This window comes from Tinamus guttatus, unplaced genomic scaffold, assembly GCF_059628265.1.
Source record: "Tinamus guttatus ecotype Peru unplaced genomic scaffold, ASM5962826v1 Tinamus_guttatus_pri_ptg000006l, whole genome shotgun sequence".
NCBI lineage: Eukaryota > Metazoa > Chordata > Aves > Tinamiformes > Tinamidae > Tinamus > Tinamus guttatus.
Window position 1 is genome coordinate 2,108,977 of NW_028288540.1, and position 24,953 is coordinate 2,133,929.

The window sequence follows — 24,953 nt, forward strand, 5'->3', positions numbered from 1 at the left end:
TTATACACAAGAAATCCTACCCCACAGCACTTGAGCTTTTTTTTGATACCTAGTTCCACAGTCCAGCAGTTAAGCACATGTCTATTCTCTCCCAGAAGGCAGAAGCACCACTACTCCAGTGGACAAGTGCAGTTAGAAATACAAACAATGGAATCCTCTCCAATCTCCACCCATAACACACGGAACAGCCTAATCCCCTTACAACTGTATGAAAGAAGCAACTGTAACTACTGTGTATTTTAAGGACAACATCTTGAGATGGACACAGTCTGCTCTTTGAATAACAGTTTTGTTACTAAATAGACACTCCAAACAATTAAAAGCACAACCAATGCCTCATTCCAAGAAAACAGAGCACACAGAAAGGTTAAAGAAAAAGAAATAGGAGCTGCATAACAAGCATGTGGCCTATTATTGAAGGATCAAGAGGCCTGGACTTCCAGATAAGCCATATCAGTCCTCACACTTCAGTTTGAAGACTGGAAGTAATGATGCAAATGGGATTTAAGTTCCACTAACAAAACACACTCTGTTTTCCATTACTGGCCAGTCCAGCAAGATGTCAGATGTGTTTACTGGTGATAACTGCCTATGTTTTTTCTAGCAGCGAAGTATCATATTCATTTCATATTCCTCAGAGTTATCCTCTGTTGTGCTGTTCAGAGCAGTGACGGCAGCAGCAGTGATTCTAGGCACTCACTTCCAGGAGCTTCGCTACAGAATGGGGCTGACCTACCACTTCACTACATCCTGCGTTTTGGCAACTGATTTCTTTGCCTTTTCAGAACTGCATTGCTGTCACAATTTTAACTCAATGTGTTTTTCTTTGAATTGCATAAGCATTACCCCCATTTAATATGGGAAACTGAGGAGAAAAGCCACCTACCATGTGGGAGGCCCAGGTTAAACTGCATGCTAGAAACTGAGTGAGGATTCTCGCTTGAAAGTATAAAACATAAAACACTTCCTCACTTCAACTTTTCATATGGAAAAGACGTTATGCACTGCTGGGGGAAAACAATCTATATAAAAACTAAGCATTGCTGGCTCCAATGACTTGATTGGATTGGTGCTAGAGTAAGCACCATACACTGTAGTTTGGGCGTTTTTCTAAAGCAATATATTCACGTAGTCATACATTCACAAAGTGTCATGTTTGGTGACACTTAAGCACAAAGTTTTACGATTTATAAAATGTAAGAGATATGACATAGCTAAAAGCTGTTAAAAGAGCTTGAGACTTTTTAAGCAATGATGCCAATAGCAAAACCATAAAGCTATCCTCAGAACAATCAGCAGTGTTTCATTAGTTCCTTGACTTACTGGGTTCCAAATACTCCAGTGCAGTCTGAGTGCTGCACAATTGCTGCATTTACTACACGTAACATACGAATGGCAGCAGTAAAATTTAAGTAGTAAGAGATTGCTAACCTGGATAATCGACTCGGAAATACTACGGTGTTCTGAAATGCCATCCTCTTGACCACTTGTGAGTATAAAAGGTACAACTTGACTTCTTATCCAAGTACCTGTCTCCTCCAGATGTGAAAGATAATCTTGTCCTTCTTCAGAAAACTGGAAAAAAATATCAAATGCCTTTCCAATTATAGCTGAAATTGAAATTTCGTGTCAGCTATAGCTTTAGTTCGTACTGCAAAGGCATAACTATACCTTGTTCTGAAGATGAATACTCAATCTGCAATACAGGCTGAAAGCTCTTAGGCCAGTTGCTTGACTGCAGCTACCAGCACTTGTATCGGTTGTTTTCAGAATTGAGCCAAGAACTTTCTGTAATATTAATATTAAGTGTTTTCAGAAAATACTTTCTAACAATTCTTATCTACTCCCGTAAATTGAAAACAAAAGTTTTTTTTTTAAAAAAATAAACACCCTTCCCCAGACACAGACATACTTTCAAGTACTTTTGCTTTGCAATGCCAAAACCAACAGAATCACCAGATATTTGAGGTTGTGAGAGAGCTCCGCAGAACGGCCAGTCCGAGGCCCCTGCTTAAGCAGGTCAGCCCAGGACCACATCCAGACTGGAGTGGCCACATCCAGACTGGCTTTCAGTATCTCCAAGCCTGGAGTGTCCACAAACTCTTTGGACAACTTCATCCAGTGTTCAACAACTTGCCGAATGAAGAAGTGTTTTTCTATGACACATTAAGGAAGCCTGACTTTCACACTCATACATATGCTGAAAGTCAGACCTCTTAAAGATCACAAAATCTCAAGACACTTAAAAATGATAAACATATTAAAATCTGATAGCTGCAAACAATATGAATTAGTATAATTCTATTTTAGAATATGTTTCTTAAATATAGATGAAAAGAAAAAGTTGGTCTTGCCTTCAAGTAGCCCAGTTTTCTGTATGAAAATTATTACAAATTAACTTTGGATCCTTGCAGACCTTTAGTTTGAGTCAGGCAACACGGAGTGTTAGGCACGCTTTTGTGAGCACTATTTATAGTAAGGACAACACTACCTTTGCAGCACTGAGAAGTCTCAACAGCTGGTTCAGTTTCTTTTTAGGAAGAGCAAGCAAGCAACCTCGATTAACAGGATGAGTCAATAAATATTCGATGTAATCAAGCGCTAATTCTGGCTTCGATTCCTGAGCTACGTGGATGCGCACTCGTCGTTTGGGTGTTTTAGTGTTCTAAATAAGAGGGAAGAACAGAATCAGTATCACACTGTTAATGTGTTTAATTACAAATCAAAAGAGAATAAGGTAGTATTAAAAAAAAAGGTCCTTCTAAAAAGCAAAATAAAGGTATGATGCATTCCTGAAACCTAACAACAAAATTCATTGACTTATGCTCACCTTTCTTGAAGTTAGCACATCAGACAACCAGTCACAAGCCAACTCCAAAACATGTCCCACTTGACCCCAGCGACACATGCAGTCTATCAGGGTGGAATATTTGCTTTCACCAGCTCCATTGTCCAGATGTCTGAGTTTCGAAATCACACTACAGCTTTAAAATAAATCAGTAAAAAAAGATATATATGTATATATCCAGTAGTGCAGAAAAGATTCAAACACCAAATAAACTTATTAGTTTATTTAAACTTATTATTGCAATAACACTTGCAAATGGTTTCAAGCACATTTGCAGCTTAGAGGTCTTACTGTAAGATGTATTTAGAAGATTAATTCATCCATCAGGATATTTTATTTTATGCATTAATAGAACAGAAAACGAATAATCAAATAACAAAAGATTTATTTTCACTGATGTTTTGATTTAAAGTAAATGAATAAATAAATAGTACCTGAATGTAGGAATCGCAGCAGGCGGCATAAAGGATGCCAGGATAATCAATGGAATGACACAACGATCGTCCTAGGATAAAAACTTTTGCTTTATGATGTGCATGTGCAAACACATACACACATACATGCAAGTTTAACAAGTACTGAAAAAAGCATTATTATACTATCTCAAATTTAAGGATTTACCTTTTTTCCCCTCCCATTAGAAACAACTACCATGAATAATTAATGGTTCCATTACATTAAGAACCTTCGTAAAAGAAATAATTGTTCCAGTTTACATATGTCTCAATAGTGGCTAACAATGGCACAAACATGACACCATCTAACTCCTTTGTAAGTAACTGGTGTCTTAAATTAATATCCATTCTACTATGAAATATATCAAAAAAAAAAAAAAAAGAGAGAGAGAGAGACTCTGAAGAGGAGCTTGGATAACAGTGGCAATGTAAAAATGCACTAGAAGCTGTTAAAACATATCATAGTAGAAGGTATAGACCATCAGAGTCTCACCAGGACTATATAGAAGCCAATCCATGGGAAAGACTCTTTGGAAACAATCTCTTTGTATCTGTATCCATGAATACATTCAAATAAAATTACCACCTATTTGGATATTTGAAGTACTAAGACTTCTCAAGATGATTTTAAAAAAACAAAAACCAAAAAACACTAAGTAACTTTTCAGAGAAGGGTTCTTCTGGCTCAATTTTAGGAACCAAGTCTCTGACGACAGAGATGAAACTCTATTACCTTCAGTGACCAATCTCTGATATTCTCACAGAGAGTATCTCATCTGGTCAAGAAACCCATCAGAAGAAAAGTTACTTTCTCTATTCAAAATGCTTTGGCATGACTTTCACCATTTGAAAATGCTTTAGGGTATATCCAAGCTGCAGAATATAGCACTGAACTGCTTCTACTACTATATTAAACTAAAACTAGCTTGAAATATTTTGTAATCAACAGCCAGCATAATTCAAGCTTCATTGTAAAAGCCAGAACAAAGAAAGACCTCCACTAAAAATCCTTCCAAATGCACTTATTACACACTGTAGCAGAAACTACTAGTCACAGGAAAAACACAACACCTTGATAAATAACACTGGGACAGTTAAACAGATCAAGGAGACTAAAATTATGAAAGGAACTGATATTAACTAACTGCATGGATCAAATGCAAGCAATAAACAAGTGCACCAAGCAGTATTAGAAAAGAGCAATAAATCAACAAATTAATCACAAATAACTGAAAAAGAAGCATCAGCTTCTTCAGCTGTCACAGCAGCTGAACAGAAACTGGATCATAAAGACAAGAAACTGTAATGACGAAGAAGAAATCATGTGGATTCTCATCTAAAAAAATCATATTATTTTATTCTGTAATGGCATATTTTCAGTTACTGATTTCCAAAGGGTTCCAAAACATTCCAGAGGTTGGATTCCTTTAAAGACACTACAAGAAGAGCTACTTGTTGCATTAAAAAGTCTGTGTGGACTATCTAAATAATGGTAGATCAGTCAGACTTGGGAATTAGAGAAGGGTTTTTAACCATTGTGGAATTTCAAAATCTTGCCGTTGCTTATGGATCATGGTAATGACAAAAAACAAGAAAGAACACTTAATCCCATGAAAATATGGGATATAAACATCAAAAAAGAAAAAAAAAAACATAGAAAGAACATGAAGCCATTACAGGAATATTTAAGTTTAAATCTATGTTTTCTTTACCTTAAATACTTTAAAATATTCAGGAAGTACAGAAGCAAATTTTCTGATGGCATATTCTTTGGCATCTTCATTGTGATCTAGTGACTTGCGAATACTTCTCCAAAGAATTACAATGATCTCCAACAAACTTGCCATGGAGCTCATGTCATTTATTGACAACACACTATTCAACGTCTGAAATGCAAACAGATGATATTACCATTTATATTTTAAAATATAAATGTAGGTTATAATAAGGTTTAAAAGGAGGAAAATCCATGTATTGCAAAATGCTGTTGGTTTTGTTGCAGAACACATTTATTCTTAATGCATATACAGCTCTGGTGATTTTGCTACTTTTTTTTTTGTATATACTTGATTGCAAAGCCAAATAAATTTATAACAAGCACTGGAATTGGAAAAATGCTCATCATTCACATTCCTTCTTACTTATCCAAGCTACTTCACCAAATTACTGCCATCCCAGAGTATGGAAACACCATGATAGTGGTTTTCCCCTTGAAATCCAGGGATGCACAGGTGCTTTCCTTCTGACTTTTGGCTTATCATTAACAGCTACCTCTCAAAATCTATGTAATAGAAATTACTAGAACTTATCATAAAGTAAACTTGCTTACACCTATGTTCTCCTTTTCCTTTTCAGCATCATCATCATCATCATCATCTACATCATCATTACGAAAACTCTCTTTTGCTGCCTTCTGGATGCAGGCATTCAAGCAGCGCCGAATAGTTAGCATCAATTTAGCTACAAATAAATATAAGAAGAATTAATTAGATATTTACTATTTATTCGGAATGTTATTAGTAATTACTGCTACATGTAATGCCACACTGTCATTCTGAAAGTTGGGCAACAGAGCCAGGCATAGCCAGCAAAAAAAGACACCCAATTTATTGGTAAAATATATGGAAAATGATTTATTTACTTAGATATCAAGTGGAAATGGTTCTTTCTGTAACTTCATTGTTAAGAAAGTCTGCAAATTAAAAAAAAATAGCAACAGTAATAAAGGCTCACATGCAAACTGGGCTCAGAGGAACTTCCCACATTCATTGGACATAGCTATTTAATGAACAATATTCAAAACACATCTCCTCAGATGTAAATCCCAATTATTTAATGAAAGATGCAGAAGCCTAACCACTGCATTCCTTAATGAGGAACTCTCCTTGGATAAATGTGAAAGGGTTGCCACCTCTACTGAAAAAATGACTGGCTGAAATACATTAGCACATGTTATTGCAAAACTACCTACCACAAGTGAGGATTGGAAAAGAGGCAACAGCTTGAACTTTGTACCTAAGTATCCCATGCAAATTATTTATGGTATTGAGACTCATTGGAAATAAAAATGCCTAGTTTACTTGGCAAAACAACACCCATTTCCAAAAGGTGATTATACTGTCTGCGGTACAGAGTGTGGTCACTTTTAATGGGGAAGAGGATTTTTTAGATCTTCTCTGAGCAAGCCTAAAATATTATCAATCCCCGACAATCTGATTATTAGAAACAAATATTTTCACTTCTTGTAGAAGCTTCCACAGAAAGATCTCAAATTGCTTTAGACACCAGCATATCTTACTTCACTATTTTTGCAAGATAAATATTGGCTTAGACAGCTTTAAGGTGAGAGAAGAAAGGGAGACCAAACAAGCACATAGGCTAGTGAATGTAGTACTGAATCTAAGAATCATTTTTGCTTTCTTCATTGTTGAGAAAGCTCAGAACTGAAGCCACCAGGATTTATTGCAGGTGTCGAGAATGTCAAGAACCATGAACTAATCACATACTAGCGAAAATCTAGCAACAATGTCCTCTTGCAAACACTGTTGGTGAAAACCTTTAGAAATCAATCATGTGGTGTGAAAATGGTATTTCCAGAGCCTGCTAATGTTTTGTACTTTACCTATATTGGTGGGGGCAGTATACTCATAAGCATATTGATAGAATTTTCTAGCTGCTGCCGAATTCATCTGGATAAGAGTAACGCAGCGCTCACACCACACATCCTCAGGCTGGTTAACAGGGAAGAAGGAGTTGAACAGGAGATTCGCGATGCGCCGCGACACAGACCGTGAATCAACTTCAAGACGAGACAGGAGATGCTCCATGGGACAGATTTTCCAGAACTTTTTAAAGGGAGAAGAAATTAAGGAAATTATGAGGGGGGGGAAATTAAAAAAAAAAAAAGAAAAAAAAAAAGAGGAATTAACATTATTAATTGTGTTTTAACACTTTTCTGCATCAAAATAAAATAATATCTACCAGAATAGCATAAGCATTTCTATAGCCTTAAGCTTCTTTGTATTTTAGTATACATAATAATAATACTATAATCACATCTGCAGCAGCAAACTGCAGTCAACCTTTTTCTAATGTAATCACAAATGGTGAAGAGGTAATCTTTGGTGCAAGAAAAATTGCAGTGTCTGTGAAACTACAGATTAATGCTGAAATGGTTATTAAAAAGCAGAAGAAAAAAATATAAAAATGACATGTAATATCATTAAGAGTTTGAGGAGTATCTTTCTAAATAAATAGCAATACAAGAACAATATAAATCATGGCAAGACCTCTAAGCCCTAAACTTCCAGGGCAGCTATCAAATAATACATCTTCTATCAATTAATACAGGGCCACAATCTAAAATATGAGCAGAAGGTTGAGTGCCCCAGCGCTCCTTTTGCCATTCCACTGATGTTTTGGCAATAGAGGAACACCTGGTTTTAGAATCTCCTGAAATGGAAACTTCAGACAGAAGCTTTCTTCCAGAGAAGTGCCACATATCCATATTTCTGCACCCTTCCTCTGGGTTACTATAGTATTCAATGATTTATTTTAAGAAAAGATTCATTTTTATTTTGTAACTGTTCCTTTCCCTAAATTACCTTTAAATTGCCATCTGTTGTTACTATCAATTGAAATTTTTCTCTATCTAAATAGGATTCTTAAGAGAAGGAAAGATCTTTATCAGACTTATGAAAAACCCGAAAAGCGCAAAAAAACTGAGAGGCCCCTGTCATTTCGTAGTTCATCTGTGGAGACCAACACCAAATAAACCCAAAGAGAGCTAGTGGAAAGATTTTCCTTAAGGTGTAGGCAATATTCTAGAAAGCAGGCACATCAGTTGGTCCATCCTGGCAAGTAAATTTACACATTTTTCCCATTCTTTCAAACTGGTGCCTAACAAGCTCTCTATAAAGCTGAAGAGGCATCAGAAGCAAATGCTGTGAGATGAAAGACACTTCTGTTGGGCTAATAGGGCTTCCTTGCACCTTGACAGAAAGACCTGGAAGTAAGAGGCACATCACACATTTCTTCTAAGAGAAAGTAAGGTGGTTCCAAAATGAGTAGGGCTTCAGCCATGTTAGGTCAAGAAGGATCACTAAGGAGGTGTATTGCCTCATGCCATCAAAAAACTCAGAGGAAAGAAAAGGCAAAGGGATAATTCAAAGATCCCCAACCATGGCAAAAGCACTGTTTCTCACAATGGGCATGGGGAAAAAAAATTAAAAAAAGAAAGAGAGAGCTGCCTGGAAAACATCCAACATTTTGCATTAAATTATTTTAATGTAGGTGAAATGCATATATTTGGTAAGCAGGTAACTCTTGTGTTAGGGATAGCTATATTCTTTGGGCACTGCAGGCTTAAAACTCTGCCAAGTGAAGCATTTGTTCAAAGCTTAACTCCCCCCTAAACAACAGATGCACTATATGAAGTCACAGGTATGTATGTGCCTAGCATATGTCCTGAAAAAGCAGGCTTAGCAAAATACAAAACCAGGACTGAAAATATAAAAGTGAAACCAGTAAACCACTGATAACTCTGAATAGGAGAAGCCAACACTATAATGCCCTTGGGCTGGATAGCATCTCCCTAACTAAGACAGAAATACAGAAAGCTTTTTAAAATAGATTAAAGATACTATAAAAAAAAACAAATAAATAAAAAACACCCTCCACCTACATACCTACAAAAGACAAACAGTAAAAATAACGAAAGTCCATGAAGATGTTAGAAGAAGAGTATTTATCTTGATTAGAAAGTAAACGTTCCAGCTACTCTATAAAAATCTCTTCCTTAATAATATCCGTTTTTTTCCTATAGGTAACTCCTTTGAGAAATATAGAGGGGCTGCAGGCTGACCATGATACTGGGATCAATCAATTTATAAATATTCTCTGTGAACACCATAATTTCAGTAGAATTTATGGAATCAATAAAAAAGTGCTTTCAGGTTTCTACCCATCTTTGCAAGAACTTCCCTGCTCCTCCTCCCCGCTAAAAAAAAGAAGCCTTGAAATGGAGAGAAATGACCAACAGAGCATTTCACAAGCCTTAAGAATAAAGCATCAATTAAATGCTTAAATATATAAAAAGGGAAAGTCTGACATTAAAATTATGCCTACATTATTATGACATATTATTGTGACTACATTAAACATGTATTTTTTTTTCTTCTCAGGATTACTGCAGCAGTCAAACATGCACATTTTTAAAATAAATACTGTGGTTTTAATCTTGTTTGTTACCTATTGTGTCATTTATCCTACCTTAGCTGCTTTGGTAGCCTTAACTTTCAGCAGCATATCCACAAAAGCCACTCGCACTTTCTCAGAATTGTCATGGAGACTGTGTTTGGCTGCTGGCAGGAGTTGCTCCAGTAATGGGTGACTTAGTTTGTTGTCCAAAATTATTGGCAGACACTGCAAGAAAAATAAATGCTAAATAAAAAAATCCAAAGAGCAATTTACAAAAAGATCCAACTAAAATTGTTGAACTGGATCTTGAAACTTCTGGGGTTAAATCAAGAAGGGGCAGTAGGGAATGGCTTTCACTGAACCCTCAGAAAGAGTGGGGTGCAAAATCAGGAGGTAAACCTGCATATCAAGGCATGATTTGAAACCAGTGAAATAGAAACATATTGGCACCCATCTGCACACATTTTCAAATGTGAGCATAATTTCTAATAGATAAAATGATTAAATTATCAACAACTTAAATTTATCAGCAAACAAGTATGGGAATGGAAATTCAAAGTGAGTGGGAATCACAAAAGAGAACAATCACCCTTGTGAAGGGCATTAGTTCATATGTATATATATATATATATATATGTAATTTATAGGAATTTTATTACATCAGTAATTTGGCAGATTAAATCATTCCCTTAACTTAGTCAAGTAAAGTGCAAAAAAGGACAGCCATAATTTTAAATTTACAGAAAAGATTTACTTTAAAAACAGAGCAGCGAACATCAGCAGATGTTACATCATACGCCAGCTCTCCAATTAGTTTTTTTAAAAGCTCTGCAAGAATTGTTGCAGAAATCATCTCCCAGTATTTGGATGTTATCTGACTAACTCCAAGTATCCCTGTAGAGCGGACAACTGGATGAGGATCGTCTAAGAGGTTCTAAAACAAACAAAAGAAAAAAATGTGAGTATATTATTGTGACTCCACCACTATTTAACAATAAACTATCATGGGCAAATGCTACCATTACCTTTTAAGCATTATGTAAATTGTCATATGATGAAAGAAGTATAATACTAATATTTCCCCAAGCTATTTTACTATGGAGCAAACTGTAAGTTTCAAAAGAAAATATTGTCCAATATTTTTGGTATTTTTGGAATCTCAACTTTTAAAATATATTTAAAAAAAAGAAAAGAAAAAGAAAACATACAAAGAAAACCCCACACCTTACAGTAAGTCTTGTATCCATGTGTATTTTTAGACTTCTATTCACATGCAAATTTGCACTGGCCACAGTTTACATAAATAATATAAAAAAGAAACTTATTAATATATTTATTAGCATATTTATTTATAAAGACTATTTTGAGGATTTCTACAAATTCTTCTTAAAAATAGATTATGCCTATTCTCATCCATATAGCCTGGGAAAGATTTAGATTCTTATTATCATTATACATCACTTCAGAAATATGTAGTAATAGAGCACTAAAAGTGCCTTGAATGCTTATAGATTGAATGCAAAGTTCTCTTCACCAAGCCTAGGTAAATGAGGATCATGATTCATAGTTCATGACATCTAGCCTTTTGGAAGAGCCCTTCATTCACAACTAATAAATAATAGTCCCAAATATTTCATTTTCAGAGGCAAAAATGGTGCAGTGTCATGTGGTGATAACATTTTTAGCACTAAATTAATCTAAAATATGTCTCCTTTCATATTTTCCGTATTCCATATCTGCATTTCCCTATACACACTACACAAACTCCACAACTTCTTTAACTGCAACAACAGCTTCTTTTGCACTTAGCCTTGCTAAAAGTTTCATTTTTAATACATTCATTAAAACTTACGAAGAGTTCTTCAAATTGTCTCTGAACTTCATTGTCCATCTCCTCAACGTTAAAACGGGGATCACGAACAGGAAAAGCATCAACAAACAGAAACGCTGCATTCGAGCGAACTCCCGAGTTCCTGGCCTGTCATAATGGCAGGAAAAAGACAGTTTTCACTGAGCAGAGATTTTTATTATCAAAAGGCCCATCTGGCAAATAATGCTTTCAAACACTTCTGGTAGTATTTCTAGTAAGTTTTGGGCTTGGAAAGCCTAATAAGTTTAGAAATCCATGTGTTTTGAAACCTAATTCTACCCGTGACCTAGGTTGTACTCAATGGGCAGGAACTTAAGGCAAAAAAAAAAAATCCTATGTTACTGTAACATTTGTAATATTTACTGTAACATACTGTAATATCTGTAAAGTCTTATTTTTTAATCAAAGATCCTGAAATCACAGTCAGAGAACTATTGCCTTTTATAACTCTGAGCAAGTTAAAAGCAGTTAATCACCATACATACATACTTCGGCATTAATCATTAAAGCTCGCCTTCAAGATACAGAATCTTGAATTCAAGCAAAGCTTTCACTGATAAATTCTTTGTCTATATCTGAATCTATGTGAAGAGTTCAAGCCTACTTTTTCAAGAAAACTGTATTTTAGACTAGGTACCAGTAAGCCCAGAAAATAACTTATCTAAAAAACATTCAGTTGTGCATCTATGCACATGAATAATTGGACTGTCTTTTGAGCTCTAGGCAGCTTTCCAAATATCAAAATAAGCCTCAAAACCCCCAGACACTAGATCATTTGTAACAGCTTTCAATGCACTACACTATCCATTTTTCTGGCTGTGGAGCCCCAGATGTAAGAAAAAAAAGTGTATTTAGACACTCAGTAGCGAAAAGTAATTGGCCCACCACAATATGGGACAGAAAACAGATAGCAGGTAAAGAGATTAAGGAAAATATTTTTTTAAAAAAATAAATTTAAGTCATCTGGGAAGAAAGCTGAAATCTAACCACATGACCACCCTATATTTATGGAAGACTGCAGTAGTGCTATGAAGAGAGCCTGGCTCACTTGGAAAGGAAGGGAAGGGAAACTCACTTGAAAGGAAGGGGGAGGAAAAATTCCATAGAGATTTTGGGTCTAAGGTGAAAATAAAAACAAAAAAGTGTGTGTGTACGTGTGTTTCTTTCTTTTTAGACTATGTACAAATATATACACACTACACTTTGTATATAAATACGAGACTAGTACCATATATGTATAAAAAGAGCCACACACACTAAATAAGAGTAATGCAAATGTGGGTAACGACAAAGTAATAGGTGGTTCAAAAAACCTTCTGATTATTCCAAGTCTTTTTCTTTCCATGTCAAAGGAGTCATTCTGATCAAAGTTGGGGGAAAAAAAAAAAAAACACGCTGATAACCAGGAATTTTTAGAACTAAAGAAACAAAGAGCACATAAAAACACAAAACAAATGAGGAACAACTACTTCAGTTACAGTTTGTTGGGTATGTTCCTTCTGCCCTGGATCCCCACACGGAGTACCATCTTTGGGTAGAATGAAAAAAATATATCACAATTTTTCTACTCAACAAATTTAATAGCAATTCTAAATGTAACATTACATAGGTAAGTAAAGTTCAGCTACTTATTCGTTAGTTAGGGATTTTTGAATTTTACTTATCTGTCATGGATAATGCAAACAGTTAAAAATGTGGAGGTTATGAATCTTAATTACGTCCCATAAAAATGAAGAAAAACTTTTAACTTGGGGCTTGCCCACATTGTAGAGCAATAATAATAATGCAAAGCAAACAAGAGGGATATAGCTCTTTTGCACTGGTGTTTCCTGTGAAAAATAATACTTTTAAAGCATGCTTTTGTGCAATAACCTAGACCTTGTCTACCAGGGCCATTTCAGAAATTTATTTTTGATAAACTTTATAAGCATTAAATTGAATTCCCTTAAGCTCATTTTAATTCCGAATCATGTACCCATATTTTAAATTTCTACCTTTAATTAATTAGAATTTAGCTCCAGTGTTTTTGCATATTCAGGCTTTTATTACAGAATAAGTGTCCTCAGAGTTAGAATCAAATTCCATTAGGACTTTAGATTCATATTCTATTTTATTCCACACTAAATTGCACACAGAAAAGGAGCCTTTGGCTATTTAAATGGATAATGACTCTTTAGCTTTATGTTTGTCTATCTTGTAGATTTTTCAGAACTTTTTTTTTTATACTTTTTTTTCCGTTCATTTTCGGAGCTTTAAATTCCACCAGACCTCACAATACTGAAATTAACTTCAAATTCACTGAAATACTAATTTCCTGAAAAAAAAAAAAAGTTGCTTTGAAGTCTTTAAGGACTTCATCTTTATCAACAGATAAACCATATTTTAAATGTTATAGCTTCTTACATTAATAACCAATCGCTGCATCAACTGTCTCCACTGTGCTTGTACATAAGATGCGCTTTCCATAATAAAGACATACGCAAAGCTAAACAATTTATGTAAGGGTTAATATTGTAATGGCTTATAAAGTCATATTAATGCTTATAAAATATTTTAAGTGGAAGTCACAAAGTCACAGGCTTATGCAACATAAAATATTTGCCAAATGAGCAGTTTATGAAGAAAGAGATATAAGTAGTTTCAAAACTGACCATCATACAATTTCTTTATTCTTATAACCTGGACCCTGGACAATCGGGCAGTGAGAAACCTCATGCAATTCAACAAGGCCAAGTGCAAGGTCCTGCACCTGGGGAGGAATAACCCCAGACACCAGTACAGGCTGGGGACCGACCTTCTGGAGAGCAGCTCTGCAGAGAAGGACCTGGGCATCATGGTGGATGACACGTAGACCATGAAGCAGCAGTGTGCCCTCGTGGCCAAGAAGGCCAATGGGATCCTGGGCTGCATTAAGAAGAGCGTCTCCAGCAGGTCGAGGGAGGTGATCCTGCCCCTCTACTCAGCCCTGGTGAGGCCACATCTGGAGTATTGTGTCCAGTTCTGGGCTCCACAGTACAAGAGAGAGAGTCCAGCGCAGGGGCCTGGAACATCTGCCCTATGAGGAGAGGCTGAGGGAGCTGGGCCTGTTCAGCCTGGAGAAGAGAAGGCTGAGAGGGGGTCCAATCCGTGTCTATAAGTACCTCAAGGGAGGGAGTGCAGAGGATGGGGCCAGCCTCTTTTCAGTAGTGGCCAGCGATAGGACTAGAAGAAATGGCCACAAACTGAAGCATTAAAAGTTCCACAGGAACTTAAGGAAAAATTTCTTAACAGTGAGGGTGACAGAGCACTGGAACAGGCTGCCCAGAGAGGTTGTGGAGTCTCCTTCTCTGGGGATCTTCCAAACCCGCTTGGACGCAACCCTGTGCCACGTGCTCTAGGTGACCCTGCGTGTGCAGGGGGGTTGGACTAGATGATCTCTAGAGGTCCCTTCCAACCCTAATGATTCTATGATAGCTGAAGCATTTTCCCATTTTTGCAAAACAGAAGGGTAAAGAAACCCTTCTAAGATTTTCCCTTCTGTTGTGTAGCCAGTCTTCTAGAACAAGATAGGAGCAAACTAGTTATCTAAAATTAAACTGTGATTCCAAGTCTAGGAGAGGATTCCTTACCAGATGGGAAGCTTATAGTTGTCCCTACTTAGGTCTGTATCTTAAAGTACCTGAGTCGCAGAAATCATCCTCTTAAAAAAGCAAACAGTTCAGCAGTATATGAAAAGGAAAAATTATCTATACTAAAGTCAAACCCAAGTCAGTGGTATATCTGAAAATAAACTATTAAGTTGATTCAGCCACATGTGTCTTTTCAAGGATAACAAATATTTTACTGAATCATGAACAATGCAAAAATTCTCTCACACTGAATCATTACATGATTCATATAATTGCTACATTCAGTAGCATTCCCTGTACTGTTCTGAAACCTGTGTGCACAAGAATTGGACCATTTTGCTATATATTAAAAAGTCCGTGACTTATTCAATATGCCTCTTAACTTCCAAACTTAAAGTACCTAACTGTAGATCTACACGGAAGCTGTTAGACAGAAAAAAAATCCTGAAATTCAGATGGACCTCTGATATTTTTCTAATGGTTCCAGCATTAGAACCAAGTTATTAATAGCAGCTGTTGTGAACGTGAACCACTTCTGGAATCAGGATTTTCTCCCAGGGTCCTACTGCAAATCTACAATTAACATTTTTGACACTTACCCTAAAAGTGCTAGAAAACAAATTTCATTCTGAATGTTTAAATAAGTGCACATTAACAGCATCCAGTTCATACAGACAATCAGAGTAGAATAAAGGATTATCTACAAGTAATGCTTTAGCACAAATAATCTAATTTAGTTACATTCTAAGGACAGTATTAAAACAAATGTCAGAGCAAATAATCCTGTGGACATATCTGGCCTTAATGAAGCATTGATTATTTGTGCATTAAAAAGAACTTGGAAAACAGAATAAAGTATTACAAAACATTTCCAGCCTATAAAGAAGATGAGAAGAACAAAAGCAGCGTTAGCCTCACAGCCAACTGCAATCCTAGAAAAAACTCCCTGTAGAAATGAAAACAGAAACCTATAAGCAAAACTGAATTGTATAAGCAAATTCTATTAACAGAAATTAGACAGCATAAACTTGCAAGGTTACTCTGATACAATCAAGATCATCAAATACTTGATTTTTCCCCTAGCCATTTAATTTTAAAAGCAATTAAAACGGAACAAGGGAACCCAGAACTTGGTCATTAGAGAAAGATAACCCTACGTTCTGAAAAAGATAATTACCTTCAGTGCTCTCCAAAGGATAGGTTGATACAACCTATACAGCATTTCTTCAACTCCTTGACGAACTTTACTTTGTTTATGAAAATAACTCAGCATCTGCAAATAAAAAAACAAAATACTTACATGCTTGTATGGTGTTTTTAGAGTTCCAGAAAGGTGGGGTTTTTATCTCATATTTTACATAAGGTCAACAGGATTTAGCATATTATGCAGAATAATAAATTAGACATATATATGTATTGAAGAATAGCAAGCATCAACGCTCCTTGTGATTCAGAACTTTAAAAAAGCCTTTGCTTAGTAGCAAAAGCCTGTACTATTTTCATATCCGAATTATGAAGATAAAAGGAAGAATGGAATCAAAAATGCAGAAGAAAAAAGGACAAACCTCATGCAGCTTGATATAAAATAAAACCTACATCTGAAACAGTAGACAACTTGAAAAGAAGTATCAGCTTAGAAGTCACAATGTTCACAACTATGGCTAGACATGGAAGTCTGTGAATGGAATCTACAAAAACAGCATTGCAGTGGAAGAATGAATTGAACGTATGAAGAGACTACATCCATCTTATTCATACATGAGGATGACAGATCTAACTCGAGATTAATAGAGGATCACTGATGGCTTTGAATGGACTTCATCAGGGAAACAGTGAAAAGTATTTTAGCATGAAGATGAAAATTTTCCCTTTGTTGTAACTGATCTGATTTTGATGCTCTAATTCATGTCATGTCTTGTAGGAACTTACCTCTCTCACTTTAGAATGAACAGGAGAATTCCTGGGAAGGTGTATTCCATGATGCATGAAGTCCTGAATACAGTTATGCTCAAGCATCTACATTGAAAACACATATAGAAATATTAATAATTGTAATTATTGTACACTACCCAGCAACTTGCATTTTTCTCCAATCCAAACAACTGAAAACAGTCTTAGATATTATTTCTTACTTGGCTTCTGCTTGATCCAAAGTTTTCCATTCCAGGTCAGCATGGACTGATTTCAGGATTTTAGTATACATAAGTCATTAAGTTCTCAGAGCAAAGTTTGGAATTCAAAAATATCCTCACGTTGTATATGAAAGTTTTTTGGCATCTGAAATTGGGCAAGGCTATGACGCTCTGATTTTTTGATCATTTCCATGTAAATCCCTAAAACCTAGATAACTATGTAGGCTATGATATATATATAGACTTGCAAAAGCTGAATAAAAGCTTATGTTACTCAGGCAACTAACTACTGTGCTTAAAATACATTGCTTAAATGCAGTTTGTAAAGGACCATTTCAGTGGCAGAGTTAAAAGCACTTATCTACAATCAGAGCAATCACAGTGGCCTGTGCAACTAACTTATTCCCCGAGCATGTTGAAGAGATCCTTTTCCTTGCCTTGTTTAGGAACCTTCCTGAGGTTGGGAATTCATATACATATACCTTGAGGCTCAAAGTAATCCAACTATTAGATCAAGCATAGCATTACCTCTAAGGTCTCTCCTGACACCTTCTTCCAAGCCCTGAAGTAAACTTCTGAAATGTACGTCATCAGGGATCTATGTTAATATACAAGAAACACCATCAACTTCTTAACCATACACATAAACATTTCAATAAAGTAATAATATGAAGCTTAGAAGGAGCAATAAGGATGACTTAACTCTGCATATATTATTAGAAACAAGTATTTTGAAAGTGTACGCTTACATTTTCAGAATGACAATGTTAATTTTGAATTAATAAACCTAAGCACTATGGGGGGGATGGAGGAGGTGGGAAGGAGAGGAAAAAACAAAACCAAACAAACAGGAAAAATACCTTTTAATCTTTTGCAGTGGAAAACTAAAACATTAGTTCAGGTATTTTAGCACTTATAATGAATGCATAAGTTGTTAGCAAAGATCTATGGATAGATATTATTCTAACTGAAAGTCAATATGAAGAATTATTTTGATCACACTTCACTGAATAATGAAAGGAATAAAACCCACATTATCCATCAGTCAAGTTCTTAGGCTATGACCCCTCAAGGTACTTCTCATTAGTATATCTCTGTACAGCATCTTATCAAATTAATTTGGAAATTGCCCACAAGAAAAATAAAAGCATAAGAAATACATAAGTTATATATATGTTATACGTACACAAAAATAAAAACTTTACAGAAGAACCTGCAAATCAAATACTGCAAGTAACACAGCACAATTTAGAGAAAAGCCATTTGCTTTAGCTAATGCTAAATAAGCATTTTATTACACCTATAATTGTATACATAGGTATCTGCAAGGCAGCTATTATCTGAAATTGTTGAAACAATACACTGGTTATATTCAGCAGATTTGTAAGTCTCTGCATTCAGATATTTGCTGTCAACATATGAGGTATTTTAGAGCTTTGAGACAAAGAAAACTTTAGCCAAGCTCTTAATGCTCAGTAAGAACACCTGTGATTCATACCTTGGAAAAAATTGTAATTGGTTTTTAACAGTTCCATGGATCATTTTAATGAAGTTCACATTCCAGCCGAACAAAAAACTCAAGAATCTTCTTCCCTGTTGACAGGAGTAAATGGGAAAAAATATATCTATATCTATACAACTATCTATATATAAAGATATGTATAGAGAGAGAGATATATATAAAAGGAAGTCAGTTCCCAGAAGAATGCCCCAATTTAAGAGCCACTGCAAAAAAAGAGTAAATACAGTTTAACAGTCAAATGAAGCAAACTTTTAAAGCAGAACGAGCTTTTGCTTACCTCTTCTTTCTTAATATGTTTAATGCTCATAAAACACTGAAGCAACAAATCCTTGACTACGTTACTCTCCTCCAAGTCATAATCAAAACAAAGTAACGTCTGATGTAGATTCCAAAGACGAACTATATCTGCCCCCTGACAGAGAAAGGGAGGAAAGAAAAAATGCCTGCTGCATTATAGCCAAGTAGGTATAACTCTGAACCTTTGAAGTGAGGAATCAATTACAGCATTTTTAACCCTGAATTTGAAATGCACTGGTACAGATATCAGGAGATTATCGATTGCAAAATTAAGAACTTTCATTAAGTTTGCTTCCGTCACAGGGAAAAGATGAAAAGTAGGCATAGGTGCAGAAACACTGACTTCCAACAACTGAAGATGTGCAGAAAGCAAGATGATGTTTCATGCAAAAATGGATAACTATGCCACTTCTGAAAATTTTATACAGTGAAAGCCACTGTTAATAGGGAAAAATAAAAGAAAGGAATAAGTAAAGGAAACTATTGGGCTAGTACAAAAGATGCACATCATTTTGCTCTAAGTAATTCACAAATTAAGAAAAAAAGGATTTTTAGCAGAGAAATATGTTTATTAAAAAAATTTAAATATTACAGAGTAACAGAAAATGAAGCACCTCATACAGTACTTCAAACCTGAATTAACCAAAAGTGCTAACTGCTGCTTAATCTTGAATACTGGACTTCAGAAATGAATGAATTAAAAAAGACTGTAAAGCAACAGTTCATTTGTGATACTGAGGCTAAAAATCTTGAAAGTTTTTCTAGAAAAGACAACATTTCCAAGTCTTGTTTATGCATGCAACCTCCAAAAGAGGCCTTGTAACCAACATACATTTTAGGGGATCGTTAGTTGAAAAGCATTAAGACAGTGGAAACAAATTAACTTGGGAAAAAGTATTTTGGAGCAATTCTGTTTCTTAGAACATTCAGTAATAATGTCAGTCAATACAGTTTCACCATACCGTAGCAGCATTATTTAGGCTTTTCCTTAGCAGAATAATAAATACAGTTTTTCCTAGCTGTTCCTTCCCTTCCAGTCCTTTCTCCCACCAAAGTTCACATATGCGCTGGATGGCACCCTGTAGGATTGTTTCAGCTTCAGGTAATGCGGGAAAAATACCTACAGAAGTATAAAGTAATTACTTACTGCAATGATTTTATTAATCCTGTAAAATATTAGTCTTAATTCTAAGTGCATTTCACAATGTCTGCTAGCTCTTCTCATATTTATACATCTTATTAAAGATGACTTCTTGCTATTGTAGGTGTCTGGGCAGGTATGTTAATTTTAAGGTTTTGGTTATTGGATCGATAACAAAAAAATCTTAAGCTTTACTTGAAAAACACTGTAAGTCATATAACAGTAAGAATAGTTATCTATCATTCAGTGTAGAGATAAGAAAAAATGAAATTACATCTTTTAGACTACATCATTTATTTTTAAGTAACAACCCCTTAATTTTATGTAATATGAACCGCATCGGCATCAACTTTGGTACTATTAGCTGACTGCAATGAATCAATACATTCTGAAATGAAATCGAATTTGAACAAAAAGCCTAGTACAGTCATCTGTTGGAAAGCCATGTACCATGACAGACACGTACGTACCATTTAATATAAAAACACATTCTAGAAGAGCTTTGTAGTTCACATTTTCATCCACTACAGGTATGGAAGCAATAACTACAGCTGTCACTCCTTGGATCACAGCTACAGTTTGTTTCTGGAAACAGGGAATGAGGAGAAAAGATGAGGAACAAATTCTGCAGGCTATTTTATAGTCAGAGGATAACTATGACAATAACCCTTAGTAATGGAAAGCAACAATGAAATGTTCTTCAGCTTCCATTCCGAACAAAGTATATTTGGCATCCAGAAGCAATAAAAAACAAAAGCAACAAAGGCATAAGTTTCAAAATACAATGGTTTCAAAATATTTGAAAAGGTTTTTGGCTCCAACCAGCTTCTCATAAATACCTCTCATATTTTTATTTTAGGAGATTTTTACCATTTCTGGAGTTATCTCAACTTCCATATCATCATCATTTTCATCATCTTCAGTCTGCCATTTTTCCACAGGGTTCTCCATCAAAATCTGTGTCAATAGATGTGTCAGCTTCTCCCATAGTACTTCTTTCTGTTTTCTTGGCAATTCTTGAAGTAGCTCATTTAAGTCAAATGGATCAAATGTGTTTTTCTGTGAAATGGTTATAAGGCATCACACCTGCATCAGTATAATAGCTTTTATTTCATCATTACATTTCCTAAAATTAACTACAGAAACTCTTCTAAGAATAAAGTCTTTATTCCTTGATAGCAACACCACTGAACAAAAACCATGTCCCTACAACATCATATTCTCTTTCATGTGTTCCCAGTACTTCCTCCCTGATGGAGACAACTTCATTTTCTTAGCTAAGGAGTTGAGAACTGGATGGAATTACCTTCCCTGGTCCCAGTTTTGCCATCTTAGATATGTTCATGATAGTTGTTGAAACAAAATCCTGATGCAAAGATTAGAAATCTAGCATTTAGCATAGCCACGGGCACAGATCTTCAAGCAGGATCTGCAATGCTCCGTATGCTGTAGTATTTTAAAGCTTCTCTGCTGAAACTAATTCCTGAGCACATTAACTCCATACTCTCCTCTTAAATTCTACTTAATTCCTGAGGCACCGTTAGTCTCTATAACAGAGGACTTTGCAATCTGGTCAGCTAAAGCAGTGGACACCACATCAAACCATCATCTTTATCCGTTTAGGACCAGTCAGTACAGAAGACACTTCTGTTGAAGCACAAGAGTCTTCAGGATGGAAGCTCCTCTGTTCACACATATAATGTCTGCTAATATCCTTAAATATTCTTCTAATTGTACATTTAGCAGCGTTTCATAAGTGCTCATGTATCCTCAAAACCAGAGCTCCAAGAGGAGTGCCACCCTTGACACATTTAATTACATAAAAGAACTTCCTTGGTTTATGTGGAACATCCACTTCACCAGGAGACCAGTCTGAACAATTTCCTCAGAAGACCCTTTCTAGGGTCTCAGATGCAACTCAGACATGGAAAGCCTATTAGCACCAAAGGCAGCTAACGTGTTGGGAAAGGGAATACACATAGGAAAAACAGAGTAGAAGAAAGGCAAAAAAAAAACAGACAGACAAAAATCAAGAGGTTCTGAAGATTTTTGAGATGCAACGTGCAACACTGAAGTCAATGTTTGTAGAAATAAAATATTTTGTAAGAAACAGAGAAAAGGTACATGAAATACCTTGAAATATTTCAGTTCGCAAATACATAAAAAAAATCTGAAGAGGAAAAGTAGAAAATGATGAAAGAAACAGCAGTTAAGCATTAAAAGGTTCTCATAAGGCTAAGAGGAAAAAGATCCTATTACATATTTATAGCAAAATGCCTACTCCATCCTACAGCTGGAAACAGAAACAATTAAGCAAAGGCTGCACAGGGAGTTATGTAGGCCGCTACTTCAAACAAACCCAGAAGTCAAGATATTAAGATTGTACTGATTTGAACAAAAAGAATGTATTCATGATAAGACTAGAGCTTTTGGATCATTCCTTGGGATGAAATGAAGTAGAATTATTCCAAAACCTATTAGGGAAAAGGATGTCATTGAATGATGGAAAATATGAATTAGTCACATATATGACTAAGAAATATTGTATTTTCTTGGCTTGGAAGAGGATTTAATGGAAAGTTTAGCAGTATTTCATGAAGATTTTGAGAAGCAGTACCATAATATATGGTAGTAGCATTTTAATAATAAAAGGAAGAAAACAGCAAAGCCCAAAGTAAACAGAGGGAAAGTAGCAAATCCTTAGAATTTTAAAGTATTTGAATCAAACAAAAGAACGAGGGGAGGTAAAAGGAAAATTAAAAGGAGAAGAGGAACAGGAGACATCGAAAAAGTAGCAGTGCTAAAAAGAAAACTTAAAATGTAAAAAAGTTGAGTTCTGAGGCTAGAGTATGAAATAGGTAGAATAACAGGGCATAAATACAATATGCAAAGTAAGGAAAGTTATAAGACTCTAAAAATTCTTTCTTTTTTTCTATATAAAAAAAAAATCTTTCTCTTTTTTTTCTATACCTACACCTCAGCTTCCAAAGAATATACCACCACAGCCTCCTCCAGAAAGGAGGACAATCATTTAAAAATTAAGGAAGGTGTCCACTCCCAATATGAGACATGGTCGTATACCGTTCTCCATTGAATGTCCGGTGAGAAAAATGAATAAAACAAATCTGCTCGACAATCAAAGAGTAGTCTTAATCTGGATATTCCTTTGCTCTTTCACCATGAGGGAACATAGTTTTAAATTGATACATTCCTTAGAGATTGTGATAATCAGTTCCCAGAAGTATTGGCTAGGGGATTGGAACTGAAACGTAGAAACAAAAAGGATAGATGCTAGTAAACTGTGGCAAAAAAGGATGTGTTAAAGTTTATTTCTAAAAATTATACAGGGCTCTGTTTTGGTAAAGTAATTCATTTTTAGAAGCAATAGATGGCTGCATATTGTTGTAAGACAGCTCCTGTGAACGGGTGATACAGAAATGATACGCACATCATATTGCTCTTCAAGATACGGGGATGGAAAAGCAATTTCTAATACGAACAGACCAAGTAGTATGTCAGGATAGGCTAGGGGATGGAGAAGAAACTTGACCATCAACAAGGGAAAATAGAAAGTATCCTATATTATGCTTCTATTTCTTTTTAAAGTGATTTGGGGAGAAATAGGAAAATAAGGGGAGGAGCTTTCAAGCAATGGCAATCCATGAATAAAGTTGTCACCCAGACTTCAGAATAAGAAAATGCCAAGTTGTAATCGGAAAGCTCAACATACTTGGACAAAGAGACTCTCAACAGTGTTTGAGAGACAAACAATTCTAAGCTTTTTACACGGTGCATATCTGCTGTAGATGTGACAGGTTTCATATCTATGCTCTATTAATAAATAAGTTGTCCCCTGTAGACACGGGATTCAACTCCACTGTTTACTACACCCTGACGTGGTTTATTTTGTTCTTCTTCCTGCTTTTCTCCATACTCCATTTAGAGATCTATTACTCTCTATCATATCTCTAGAACATTCAGTGGTAGAAAGAACTATTAAATACAATTGTATGTCGACTAAAGAAATAGACAGCCTAAACTATCAAATCAATGAACAAATGCTACCTTTGCTAGGTCTGTATATTACCTCCCATTGTTATACAGCAACAAACTTAAACTTTTTTTATAGGTCACTATTTAAAAATCAAAATTTTCTTAGTATCAAATATATACTTTTCTAGTGTTATTGGTGCATTAATCATTATTCTCAAGTTGCAAGCTATATACAACAACCCAAAAAATTAAAAATTGGCTGTTTTGTAACATAGGAAAAATTTCAGATTGTGCTTTTTAAGTTATGCTCCAACACTGATATTATTTCTGCATGTGGACTATTATTTGAGCACATACAGGGAAAACTTTCTGCCCCTCTGACACAGAAAGATTTAAGACTTTGTTAGCTATGTACATGTATTGTTGCTTACTTACAGGAATCTGAGTAAAACGCAGGAAATCTTCAATTGAGTCCTTAGACACAACTTTTAAAAATGCTTCACGCTTCATTATGGTCTTTCTTTTCCTTGTGCTATAAATCTAAAAATAAATAAAATAAAATAAAAAACATTGAAGTATTACATTGCAAAATAAGGCTATTCTTGGACCGAAACACGATGTATTAACCCACATTTTTCATACAAAGCATTACAAGACACTTTTTCACTCCTCAACGTGATTTACGGTGTTTAGATTCATAACTGCATAAGACTACAGTATGCAAAAAGTGTTTAAAAATCCCTGTATTTATTAAATAGGAAAGTCTTAAAAGCAGATGAACTTTTCCAGCTGGATCAGTAATTTACTTCTGGCCAGGTCCGCCGCAGCACCCCGCAGGTCGCTATACACCCCGACACGGGAGGAAGCAACTAGTAAGGTAAAAGGGCCT

General features: G+C 35.4%; 1 protein-coding gene across 1 annotated transcript in view; it reads right to left on the reverse strand.

Moving 5' to 3' along the window:
* The window catches only part of NCAPG2 (non-SMC condensin II complex subunit G2), a 33,931-nt gene extending 9,309 nt beyond the window's left edge, over window positions 1-24,622 (reverse strand). Inside the window, exons 1-20 of the mRNA XM_088521197.1 lie at window positions 24,500-24,622; window positions 20,942-21,130; window positions 20,542-20,656; window positions 19,893-20,050; window positions 18,911-19,045; window positions 18,610-18,704; window positions 17,640-17,709; window positions 16,909-16,995; window positions 16,157-16,252; window positions 11,354-11,479; window positions 10,256-10,435; window positions 9,574-9,726; window positions 6,926-7,148; window positions 5,633-5,763; window positions 5,016-5,189; window positions 3,283-3,353; window positions 2,831-2,984; window positions 2,492-2,665; window positions 1,672-1,788; window positions 1,432-1,575 (exon numbers count right to left, since the gene is read on the reverse strand). Coding sequence (XP_088377323.1) covers window positions 1,432-1,575; window positions 1,672-1,788; window positions 2,492-2,665; window positions 2,831-2,984; window positions 3,283-3,353; window positions 5,016-5,189; window positions 5,633-5,763; window positions 6,926-7,148; window positions 9,574-9,726; window positions 10,256-10,435; window positions 11,354-11,479; window positions 16,157-16,252; window positions 16,909-16,995; window positions 17,640-17,709; window positions 18,610-18,704; window positions 18,911-19,045; window positions 19,893-20,050; window positions 20,542-20,656; window positions 20,942-21,130; window positions 24,500-24,574 — 2,667 coding nt within the window. The 5' untranslated portion in view covers window positions 24,575-24,622. The remainder of the gene's footprint in view (window positions 1-1,431; window positions 1,576-1,671; window positions 1,789-2,491; window positions 2,666-2,830; window positions 2,985-3,282; window positions 3,354-5,015; window positions 5,190-5,632; window positions 5,764-6,925; window positions 7,149-9,573; window positions 9,727-10,255; window positions 10,436-11,353; window positions 11,480-16,156; window positions 16,253-16,908; window positions 16,996-17,639; window positions 17,710-18,609; window positions 18,705-18,910; window positions 19,046-19,892; window positions 20,051-20,541; window positions 20,657-20,941; window positions 21,131-24,499) is intronic.
* Window positions 24,623-24,953: the final 331 nt, after the last annotated feature.